At 36.2% G+C, this 12,386-nt stretch overlaps 3 protein-coding genes across 3 annotated transcripts in view; 1 reads left to right on the top strand and 2 right to left on the bottom strand.

The window, feature by feature from the left end:
• LOC114528162 (sacsin-like) overlaps window positions 1-12,386 on the top strand; it is a 38,245-nt gene that overhangs the window by 226 nt on the left and 25,633 nt on the right. The gene's annotated exons all lie outside the window — the stretch shown is intronic.
• Window positions 165-7,931, bottom strand: LOC114528075. The gene is made up of 9 exons (XM_028549651.1): window positions 7,752-7,931; window positions 6,879-7,146; window positions 5,407-5,955; window positions 4,479-5,024; window positions 3,498-4,046; window positions 2,893-3,115; window positions 2,572-2,852; window positions 1,604-2,149; window positions 165-1,221 (listed from the first exon to the last, which is right to left on the bottom strand). Exons 1-9 carry the CDS (start codon window positions 7,804-7,806, stop codon window positions 933-935), a joined length of 3,306 nt encoding a protein of 1,101 aa, XP_028405452.1. The 5' UTR covers window positions 7,807-7,931; the 3' UTR covers window positions 165-932.
• Window positions 9,512-11,993, bottom strand: LOC114528163 (uncharacterized protein ZK643.6-like). The gene is made up of 7 exons (XM_028549767.1): window positions 11,916-11,993; window positions 11,489-11,652; window positions 11,068-11,103; window positions 10,597-10,707; window positions 10,106-10,198; window positions 9,840-9,965; window positions 9,512-9,626 (listed from the first exon to the last, which is right to left on the bottom strand). Exons 2-7 carry the CDS (start codon window positions 11,559-11,561, stop codon window positions 9,619-9,621), a joined length of 447 nt encoding a protein of 148 aa, XP_028405568.1. The 5' UTR covers window positions 11,562-11,652; window positions 11,916-11,993; the 3' UTR covers window positions 9,512-9,618.

Genomic DNA, 12,386 nt, shown 5'->3' with positions numbered 1-12,386 from the left:
ATTTGTTAGAATCTGATTGCCTTAATATTTTGATAAACGTTTATTTGAATGCCTCAACTTATTAACTATGCTATTTACTATCAACTGGGTTGATCATGCATTCAAATTCCAACAAAAGTTAGCATCTATCTGATACTATAGCAAATGTAATTAAAGAGGTAAAGGTGTTACCGTGTTAGGAGTTAGAATTACATGAAAACCTGCCACTTTACCCATCTCTTCAGTCTTCCTTTCCATCAATCTTTAAGACTTGAGATTTCTTATTTAGCCTCTAGACTGTGATATTCTTGCTTATGATTTTCTAGTAATATTCTTGCAACCTGTTTCTGACATTTTCTGGCATGCTTTTAAAGGCCAAAGTTACAGTTATTCCATTGTGCGCTGCAACAATCTCAATATTAAATGCCATCATCATCATTTGTCAGTATGTTAGGGTTCCCTAAACAGGCTAAACTGGCAGGGTTTTCCTTTCCCCAGGCAAAAACCTTGATGGAGATGTGTCACAAAAATGTTATTTGAACTACACATGCAGTTAAATAATACAGTTAGATAAACATTGGAAACTATTGCAGCAGTGAAAGGAAAATTAAAAAGATTGTAGTTATTAGGTTTGGTAAAGATTCAATTGCGATATTATTTAATTTAAAAGTAACTGTATCTTGTCTGAGGTAAACTAGCAGTTTGCAATATGCCTCAATACATTTATTTTAGTTACCAAGTTACAGTAATTTCTTATGATATCAGTTACACTTTAGCCACACAATTATTTACGCAAGTCTAAATATAAGCACAACCATAAAATACCACAAAAGTTAACATCAAAACGTTAAATTACATTTATATTGCTTTTATTACGGTGCTGATTTATTACGATTTTTCAATTGAGGTTGGGAATAAACTCTGTCAGTCTCTTATTCGGGCCTACAGTAGAATTATCCTGAGCATATTCTATACGCTCTAAAATGCACTATGTTCGCATAACCATTCCCAACCAACACTCCACCATGACCTTTTGCAGGATAATGTGGAGTAACTTCTCTCACGAATTTTCCTTCCAGAAATATCTTTGCCTTGTTGTTGTTTACTTCAACACGTACATCAAACCATTGACCACCTTTAGGAGGACCTTGACCTGGGCAAGGTGCTGATATTGCCGCTGTAAATGTAGGAACACCATTTACGACAAAACCAGTCTGGAAACAGCCACTTGAACTGTGGGGCCTAGCAATTTCAAATTAGGAAAGTCTTTTAGAAAAAAATTTTATGTAACATTTTAGTGTATGCATATGTCGTATATTTTAAAAATTTTTATTATTGAAACTTATCGTGTTATACAATTTGTGTTGATTCGTCACCGGGTATTTTAAAAGGAAATATGGACATTTTCTCATATTTTATATCGTTTGATTTGGAATCATACGTTGACAATCACACGAGCAGTGAGCTGATCTTAAAATGATCGATTCCATCGTTAAATAATGCAGTGTCCGTCATCTACTCTATCAACAAGACTGATGACAGTGGTCCGAATTCTTTGTCTATTCTAAACCCTTACTTCATGGAAAATATTTGTAAACTGACATGGATAATGAGAAAGCATTACCTGAAGTAGACAAAATCGTAGTTCATTTTATTCCTCGCGTTGTAAAGAAGACCAGGATGTCCAAAATTAACACTACCCCGACCAATCTTATTAAAGATCTCTGCTGAGATGGCGTACTTGTTACCCGTCAGTGTAACTTTTTCGTTCAAGGCGGAACAGAATCCACTGCTTGGCCATGATCCATGACTGGCGTCCAACACAAAATAACTTCCAGTTGATCCACTTGATGCCACAACGCAAGATGTTACTAAATAATCATCGTACTGAGTGATATCAAAATTTCTAAAATGCACAATGTTCCGGTAACCATTTGCAACCAGCACTCCACCATGACCTTTTGCAGGATAATGTGGAGTAACTTCTCTCACGAATTTTCCTTCCAGGAATATCTTTGCCTTGTTGTTGTTTACTTCAACACGTACATCAAACCATTGACCACCTTTAGGAGGACCTTGACCTGGGCAAGCTGCTGATATTGCCGCTGTAAATGTAGGAACACCATTTACGACAAAACCAGTCTGGAAACAGCGACTTGAAGTGTGGGGCCTAGCAATTTCAAAGGAATCTTTTAAAAATAATTTTTTATATAACATTTTAATGTAAGCATATGTTGTAGGGTTTTAAAAGGATTTTTATTTTGAAGTTTATTGCGTTATACAATTTGTGTTGAATTTTTTTACTTTTTGGAAAAGAGAAATTGCCAAGAGACATATGCATGTTTAAATTATGGGACTCGAATTTTATGTTTTGTACTGGCCATTCTCAAAACCATTTCGTCAATTTATTTCCGTGACGGCACAAACCTGAGACCTGAGTACGAGGAACGAGGTCATTGTCGCTGTATTAACCCGCGTGCGGGCTGAATTGAGGGTCTATGGTCCGGCTGCACCCATTGACTGCACCTGCACCTAAACTATCGTGAATACATTTTGTTTCTGTGAATTTTTATGTACTTAATATAGGCTTACCTGAAATAAACAAAATCATAATTTCCTGAGTTTTGAACGTTGTAAATAAGACCAAGGTGACCACTGTTAACTCCATTCCAGCCATTGTAGTTCAAAAGTTGTGCTTTTACTTGGTAGGTGTTGGTTTGAACGATTTTTGAATTGATTGCTTGACAAAATCCACTACCTGGCCATCTTCCATGATTGGCGTCAAGTACAAAATAACTTCCAGTTGATCCACTTGATGCCACAACGCAAGATGTTACTAAATAACCATTATCGTACTGAGTGATATCAAATTTCTAAAATGCACTATGTTCGCGTAACCATTCCCAACCACACTCCACCATGACCTTTTGCAGGATAATGTGGAGTAACTTCTCTCACGAATTTTCCTTCCAGAAATATCTTTGCCTTGTTGTTGTTTACTTCAACACGTACATCAAACCATTGACCACCTTTAGGAGGACCTTGACCTGGGCAAGCTGCTGATATTGCCGCTGTAAATGTAGGAACACCATTTACGACAAAACCAGTCTGGAAACAGCCACTTGAACTGTGGGGCCTAGCAATTTCAAATTAGGAAAGTCTTTTAGAAAAAAATTTTATGTAACATTTTAGTGTATGCATATGTCGTATATTTTAAAAATTTTTATTATTGAAACTTATCGTGTTATACAATTTGTGTTGATTCGTCACCGGGTATTTTAAAAGGAAATATGGACATTTACTCATATTTTATATCGTTTGATTTGGAATCATACGTTGACAATCACACGAGCAGTGAGCTGATCTTAAAATGATCGACTCCATCGTTAAATAATGCAGTGTCCGTCATCTACTCTATCAACAAGACTGATGACAGTGGTCCGAATTCTTTGTCTATTCTAAACCCTTACTTCATGGAAAATATTTGTAAACTGACATGGATAATGAGAAAGCATTACCTAAAGTAGACAAAATCGTAGTTCATTTTATTCCTCGCGTTGTAAAGAAGACCAGGATGTCCAAAATTAACACTACCCCGACCAATCTTATTAAAGATCTCTGCTGAGATGGCGTACTTGTTACCCGTCAGTGTAACTTTTTCGTTCAAGGCGGAACAGAATCCACTGCTTGGCCATGATCCATGACTGGCGTCCAACACAAAATAACTTCCAGTTGATCCACTTGATGCCGCAACGCAAGATGTTACTAAATAATCATTATCGTACTGAGTGATATCAAAATTTCTAAAATGCACAATGTTCCGGTAACCATTTGCAACCAGCACTCCACCATGACCTTTTGCAGGATAATGTGGAGTAACTTCTCTCACGAATTTTCCTTCCAGGAATATCTTTGCCTTGTTGTTGTTTACTTCAACACGTACATCAAACCATTGACGACCTTTAGGAGGACCTTGACCTGGGCAAGCTGCTGATATTGCCGCTGTAAATGTAGGAACACCATTTACGACAAAACCAGTCTGGAAACAGCGACTTGAAGTGTGGGGCCTAGCAATTTCAAAGGAATCTTTTAAAAATAATTTTTTATATAACATTTTAATGTAAGCATATGTTGTAGGGTTTTAAAAGGATTTTTATTTTGAAGTTTATTGCGTTATACAATTTGTGTTGAATTTTTTTACTTTTTGGAAAAGAGAAATTGCCAAGAGACATATGCTGATATGCATGTTTAAATTATGGGACTCGAATTTTATGTTTTGTACTGGCCATTCTCAAAACCATTTCGTCAATTTATTTCCGTGACGGCACAAACCTGAGACCTGAGTACGAGGAACGAGGTCATTGTCGCTGTATTAACCCGCGTGTGGGCTGAATTGAGGGTCTATGGTCCGGCTGCACCCATTGACTGCACCTGCACCTAAACTATCGTGAATACATTTTGTATTTCTGTGAATTTTTATGTACTTAATATAGGCTTACCTGAAATAAACAAAATCATAATTTCCTGAGTTTTGAACGTTGTAAATAAGACCAAGGTGACCACTGTTAACTCCATTCCAGCCATTGTAGTTCAAAAGTTGTGCTTTTACTTGGTAGGTGTTGGTTTGAACGATTTTTGAATTGATTGCTTGACAAAATCCACTACCTGGCCATTTTCCATGATTGGCGTCAAGTACAAAATAACTTCCAGTTGATCCACTTGATGCCACAACGCAAGATGTTACTAAATAACCATTATCGTACTGAGTGATATCAAAATTTCTAAAATGCACTATGTTCGCGTAACCATTCCCAACCAACACTCCACCATGACCTTTTGCAGGATAATGTGGAGTAACTTCTCTCACGAATTTTCCTTCCAGAAATATCTTTGCCTTGTTGTTGTTTACTTCAACACGTACATCAAACCATTGACCACCTTTAGGAGGACCTTGACCTGGGCAAGCTGCTGATATTGCCGCTGTAAATGTAGGAACACCATTTACGACAAAACCAGTCTGGAAACAGCCACTTGAACTGTGGGGCCTAGCAATTTCAAATTAGGAAAGTCTTTTAGAAAAAAATTTTATGTAACATTTTAGTGTATGCATATGTCGTATATTTTAAAAATTTTTATTATTGAAACTTATCGTGTTATACAATTTGTGTTGATTCGTTACCGGGTATTTTAAAAGGAAATATGGACATTTACTCATATTTTATATCGTTTGATTTGGAATCATACGTTGACAATCACACGAGCCGTGAGCTGATCTTAAAATGATCGACTCCATCGTTAAATAATGCAGTGTCCGTCATCTACTCTATCAACAAGACTGATGACAGTGGTCCGAATTCTTTGTCTATTCTAAACCCTTACTTCATGGAAAATATTTGTAAACTGACATGGATAATGAGAAAGCATTACCTAAAGTAGACAAAATCGTAGTTCATTTTATTCCTCGCGTTGTAAAGAAGACCAGGATGTCCAAAATTAACACTACCCCGACCAATCTTATTAAAGATCTCTGCTGAGATGGCGTACTTGTTACCCGTCAGTGTAACTTTTTCGTTCAAGGCGGAACAGAATCCACTGCTTGGCCATGATCCATGACTGGCGTCCAACACAAAATAACTTCCAGTTGATCCACTTGATGCCGCAACGCAAGATGTTACTAAATAATCATTATCGTACTGAGTGATATCAAAATTTCTAAAATGCACAATGTTCCGGTAACCATTTGCAACCAGCACTCCACCATGACCTTTTGCAGGATAATGTGGAGTAACTTCTCTCACGAATTTTCCTTCCAGGAATATCTTTGCCTTGTTTTTGTTTACTTCAACACGTACATCAAACCATTGACGACCTTTAGGAGGACCTTGACCTGGGCAAGCTGCTGATATTGCCGCTGTAAATGTAGGAACACCATTTACGACAAAACCAGTCTGGAAACAGCGACTTGAAGTGTGGGGCCTAGCAATTTCAAAGGAATCTTTTAAAAATAATTTTTTATATAACATTTTAATGTAAGCATATGTTGTAGGGTTTTAAAAGGATTTTTATTTTGAAGTTTATTGCGTTGTACAATTTGTGTTGAATTTTTTTACTTTTTGGAAAAACCACCACCTTAAAGAACAAGTCAATAATTCACGCTTGAAACCACCAAATGTTTTTGCCCAGAAAACGCCACCATGAAGCATTCATTTTAAGCAACAGTGCCGGCTTAATAAGTATTCAGTATTCTTGTACATTATTGACTAGTGTTTCGATTGAAACACAATTCAAGGCAGGTTTTCAAAGTGGTGGGCAGTGAAGTTGGCCAACTTCAAAATTAAGCATGAAAAGAAATATTCCCGACGAGAAGTGTCCTAAGGATTGAAAATATTCGAGATGAAACAACAATATTTCGCTGATGAACAGTTTGTCACATGCAGTGAATATATTTCGCGTCCCAACAAATATTTCTTTATTTAGTTTTGCGTCAAACGCGTGTTCTCGGGGAAATTTTGATATATTTAAAATGTCGAATGGTTCAAATGGTTAGGTTTTAAACCAAAATATTTCGACTTTCTCGGTGAAGATAATTCATCGAATCGTGAAAAAACTGGTCCAAACTTTACATTTGCCAGAACACAAATGCATGTTTAAATTATGGGACTCAAAATTTATGTTTTTGTACTGACCATTCTCAAAACCATTTCGTCAATTTATTTCCGTGACGGCACAAACCTGAGACCTGAGTACGAGGAACGAGGTCATTGTCGCTGTATTAACCCGCGTGCGGGCTGAATTGAGGGTCTATGGTCCGGCTGCACCCATTGACTGCACCTGCACCTAAACTATCGTGAATACATTTTGTATTTCTGTGAATTTTTATGTACTTAATATAGGCTTACCTGAAATAAACAAAATCATAATTTCCTGAGTTTTGAACGTTGTAAATAAGACCAAGGTGACCACTGTTAACTCCATTCCAGCCATTGTAGTTCAAAAGTTGTGCTTTTACTTGGTAGGTGTTGGTTTGAACGATTTTTGAGTTGATTGCTTGACAAAATCCACTACCTGGCCATTTTCCATGATTGGCGTCAAGTACAAAGTAGTTTGATGTTTGCGTGACAGGGACGCGACACCCTCCACTAGTGTATTGGCAACTTCCTTGCTTTGCTGTGATATTAATAGACACAGTGTTAGGCCCCGTAAAGACGGGCAAGTTTTCCTTGACAAGTTTTCTTTACCAGTTCACTTGATCGTGTGTAGAACTGGTATGACGAACTGACAAGTTTCCTTAGACAAGTTTTGCTTGCTAAGTTTCTACGCGAAAAAATTTTTTTGACAAGTTTTACGATAATATGAGTATATTTTACGATGATATGAGCCATGATAAAATGAGCGGTATATACAACCGAATCTCAAAACAAACAGAAATGATAAAACTTCAAAAGCCTGCTCGATTAATTGGCTTGAAGATTGTTGCGCGGTGTTTCCTACAGCGCAATTCCTTGTCAAGTTTTCCTTGACGACCATACACACGAGCATTTTTCCTTGTTGAAAAGCTGTCATGACTAGCTTTTGAACATGGCTCCTTGTCAATTTTTTCGCGTACACACGAGCAAATAAAACTTGGCAAGGAATGGTGCTTTAGTTAAATTATAGCTCCAAACATTTTTATTGAATTTGCGAAGAATAATTCATAATTCTATCAACTAAAACTAAGCCAGCCAGTTATGACGCAAAATGCTTCCGTGTATAAAAAATTATTAAATACATACCCAAAAATACAAAAACGACCAAATTGAATATAATTGAAAGACGGCAGCAATTCATTGTGATTATGGTATTTAAGATAACTTTTCTATCATTGATCTATTCGTTAGTGAACTACTTGTTAAAGACCAACAGTTCACTTTGTTGACTACAGTCGAGCACAGCCACAGGGGAAATGATAAATTGTTTATGACTGCAGTGGAAACTAAGTTGACAGGAAACTTTAAGTCCGGAAATTACGGCAACAAGCAATTAATTAGGGCTGATATTGGTAGCCAAAGGTCAAAACTAACATCCCCTCAATCCATCGCACGATAACATGGTATTGAGGCCACGGTTGAGCGAACCGGTAATCGCAAACGGCAAATCTTATTCGAATTCTTTACTTTTAGTCAACGATTATCTAGTTGACGTTGGGAGAATTTGTTGATGAAAATTGAAGCACGAAATGTGAACTATGCTGTTGAAAACCTGCAGTATAGGGTTTACTTTCAAAGGGATTTAAATTTGATTGATTTTGCTGCGTTTGCCGTGACGTCAATCTTAAGGGGTCAATTATTAGCTTCAAGTTCCGGAGAACCGGCGATGTCTAATAATTGATTAAAAAATTGATATGAATGTTTGAAAGGGAAACAAGGACGGGATAGGCATGTTGTAATGAGGGGAACTAAAGGCAAGCGTGTTGTCAAGCTATAATTCAGTTCCCCTTATGGGAACATGTTATAACATGTTATAACATGTTATAACGTGTTATAACATGTTATAACATGTTGTCATGACTCGTGAGGGGAACTGAAAGCAAGCATGGTAGTTGTATCAAAAAAATAACACAACCGTGATTGATTGAAAAACTAGTACTTATTGTTGAGGCATCTTGAGAATGCGGTTTTTAATTCAAAACTATAGACATGTTGATATTTTAATTTTATTTCAGACAGAATTAGATACGATACTAAACATTGTATATATTTATGACATTTATGTGTACAAGGTAGTGAGAATGTGAATATGAGTCGTGATGTCATGACATGGAGAGAAGGAAGGTTGAACCAAACGATGTGAAAAGTGGTGAAACAACAGAAATAAGCCGTAGTTATTTTTAGTTATTCACAAAAATTTTGATGTAGCTAATAAGGTAGAATGGAATGACAGAACGTGTAGTAACTGAACAACCCAACTGGTTGTTCAGTTAGGTAGAGTGCAAACTGCTAAATGAAATAAGCATTTTGACTGTAATTAGCCCCGGTGGCGATGGATGGATTTTTTGAGGAGGGAATCCTTGCTAGAAAATTTCGCAGCCTCCTGAAAAATCACAATCAATATAGCTTTCACGACAACTAGGACTAGCAAACGTCTGTTAAAGATTTCTGCGAAATACGGGAGGATGTTTGTCCTCGTTGAAATTAAACTAATTTTGGGGATGAACGTCCAGTTTAGTTCTGGAATCTCCGAAGTAAATCAACATTAACCAGGGTTTCCGTCCTTCCGACTTCCAAGATAAGAAATACGAATAATTGAATAAATATATGGTAAATTATGGATCATAGTGGTTTTACAATTAATATGAAATCATGATTATGCACTAATGAAAGCTTGGGTTAACGGACAGAAAGCTTTGCTATACTTACGTGGTGTATCTACAAGCTTATTTTCTTATTAGTCATTATTGTCTTATTAGCTAAGTCATTATTGTCAAAAAAGTCCGCAGTAAAAATAATAAGATGTACAACAAGGATAAATATATTTAATGTTGACTCAAGATTCAATTACATCCATATATTATACAAAATATGTCGTGGCGTACAAATATATGATCTATGTTTCTTACTGGAAACACTAATAGAGCATTACTACAGTATGCACTACTTTTTTTCAGTTACCTATAAAAGAAAAATCCAATTTCAAGTACTAGTATTTGAAGCCAAAAAAACATGGGGATCAGGGGATACGTTTAGGAATATGCATCAACAATGAACAAGGTACAACGATCGACAAAACGATCTCTTTTACCCACCTCCAAATACAAGAACAGGAAATTGAAAAGAGAATATGTGAAGATGTTGTTTCATATGACAAAAATAGAGTTTTCTTACCGTAATCACGACATGCACCACAAGTGGATGGGCATAGTCGTCTTGTCATAGGAGTGTTCGGTTGCATATCACAGTCCGCTTTTATATGTCCCCTTTGGCATATTTTTTCATTAGTATCCTGGCACTCTGTGTCAAAAATATATCATTTGTAATATTCAACACGAACTAGCCAACAACCTTAGGACTGCATGGGTGTGAAGTTGGCCTGTGTTCCATATAAGCGTTAACAGTTTAAAAAAAAACACTCGTGAAAATGTAATACTCACTTTTGCAGTCAGATTTGTCTGTAGTTAGAGATTCACTGCCATCCCAACAGCAACCAAATATGTAACTGGATGGGCAAACACCAGTAAATGGAGCTGGAAAAAATGTGAGAACAGTCAGGCTATAATTGACCCAGAATCCTAACCCTTGTGGGTATTTTCATCGTGCTTCTTCTATATCTATGTTCCCATGATACATTGTCATTCTCACTATTTTACAAATCCTCTATTCACACTTCGGAATGGTCAATTTTATATAAGCTATAATTAAAGTTACTTCATGAGAGCTCGAGCCGCATCTTACCGTACGAAATGAGATGGTGCATGCATGATGAAGGTGGCTATTAAAATTTGTCACAAAATCTATTCTAATTAATATGCTCATTTTCACATATATCATGAATACATTCATACATATATATTTCATTAATGCTATAGCTTCTGCTGTTCGCACCGACAATAGCCGGTATGATGTTCACCCAAAGTGTGCTTACCACAGACTCCACATAATCTTGGGCATTGCATACGAACGCTGGAATACTTGCACCACGATTGTGAACGCTCCGAACAAATTGCATCTTCTTTTTTACTGCATCTGGTTCCATCTGTTTGATTTGAAACAATTTTAGTTACTTTCTTGCACCGCTATCGATCTACTGCTGTCTTACTGCACTAGCTGTTGTATTATCATGTATTGTCATATTTGCATCATAGATTGTTGGGTTGATCATGCAGTTAGTTCGCGCTGACTGGTGATTGCCGATCTGATTATAGGCACTCTTGCTAGTGATACTCGCTGGTATCAATATATTATTTATTAAAAATATACCTGATTGTGATCATGACATTAATTAAATGAAAAAACTAGACTAATGATCACCCATATTCAACAAGGCGGTTGATAACGTTTAAAGTTTAAAATCCCTACAGCCAAGTTATGCGAGTTTAATTTTTCTTATACTTACCCCAGGCTCTTGTTTTCCTATTGCCAATATTGTCCTCTATGGATATAATAATGACATTTATTAAGATAACTGTTTTGTTCTAACCCTTAGATAAGGCTACTGTATCTGCTTTACATTCGAACCCTCGCTGCATTGGTTGAACATGGTATTGCTACGCCATATCCACCCGCCCGCTGCGGTGTATTCCATTTGCCTTAACTTATCGATTATATTTTGCTAAGAAATCAATCATTTCAGCACAAGACCGTTTACCCTAACTTAGAATAAGAAACGAATACTTATATTTATAGCTAGTAAGAAACGAATCAATAACGTGTGCTTTCAGTTTAACAAAGCCAGCAATTACATGCCAACAATGACAATCTTGCAACTACAAGTGCCTCATCAACCATCATTTGAAAAGAATCAAGTTTATACGTACCAAACAACATTATTTTAGCATGGATTGAAAACACTATGCTCATCAAAACGATAACTGTTATCTTTGTTGCCATTCTGTTATTTTGATTTTATTTTTTTTAACCCGCTCTCTTTCCAATTCGCGTGAACTGATTCATCATGTTCTGTCGTCGTCTTATATATACCCTATCGCAACAGTAACGAATTTAGATATAACAGACAAGCATTCCTTAATTCAAATGTTTAAATTTTTAACGGATTCTAAATCCCTAAGATAAATACAAACACATTCCATATTATTGTTAGATAATAACATGCACCAACTTTACTGTACTCTGTAGGATGTATTTTCACAATTAAAAATTCAAATGTTCAAAATTTTGACGAATAACGGTTTTCAAATCCAAAACAAACACGTCGTTGTAGTTGTTTTATTTTGTAATACAAACTTTTATTTCTTGTTTTACATGTAACACCAACGGTAAACTGCAGCTATGAGCAGCTATTCACTGACACTGGCATGTGTGATATAAGACAGAAACAAATGGACGTTAAATTTTGCTTTCCAATTCTATATTTTGAGATTAGTTTCGGTAAACAGTTTAACGGTCGTTAGAATATCAATGTTAGAGGATTAAAAGGTGCATATTTTAAAAATTTCATTAAACATTGTTTGCTTAATAAGTAAACAGGTAATACTAATAGTAGCTAATAAGCAAGGTTGGAGAGTCTCCATCAGGGTAGGCAAATGTTATGTTATCGCCCTAATGGTAAAATTGTCAATGGCAATATGTCCAGTTCAAGCTTTCAAGACAAATTCTCTGTTGTTTAATTTTTTTGTCATGTTGTAGGCTGATATGATCAGCTAATTTCACTCACAGACAAGGCACACACAAAATGATCTGTATTTAAAGCTGTAA

The sequence above is a fragment of the Dendronephthya gigantea genome, unplaced genomic scaffold (genome assembly GCF_004324835.1).
Source record: "Dendronephthya gigantea isolate DGI-Jeju-01 unplaced genomic scaffold, DenGig_1.0 000048F, whole genome shotgun sequence".
NCBI lineage: Eukaryota > Metazoa > Cnidaria > Anthozoa > Malacalcyonacea > Nephtheidae > Dendronephthya > Dendronephthya gigantea.
This window is presented reverse-complemented; position numbering and strand designations above follow the sequence as displayed.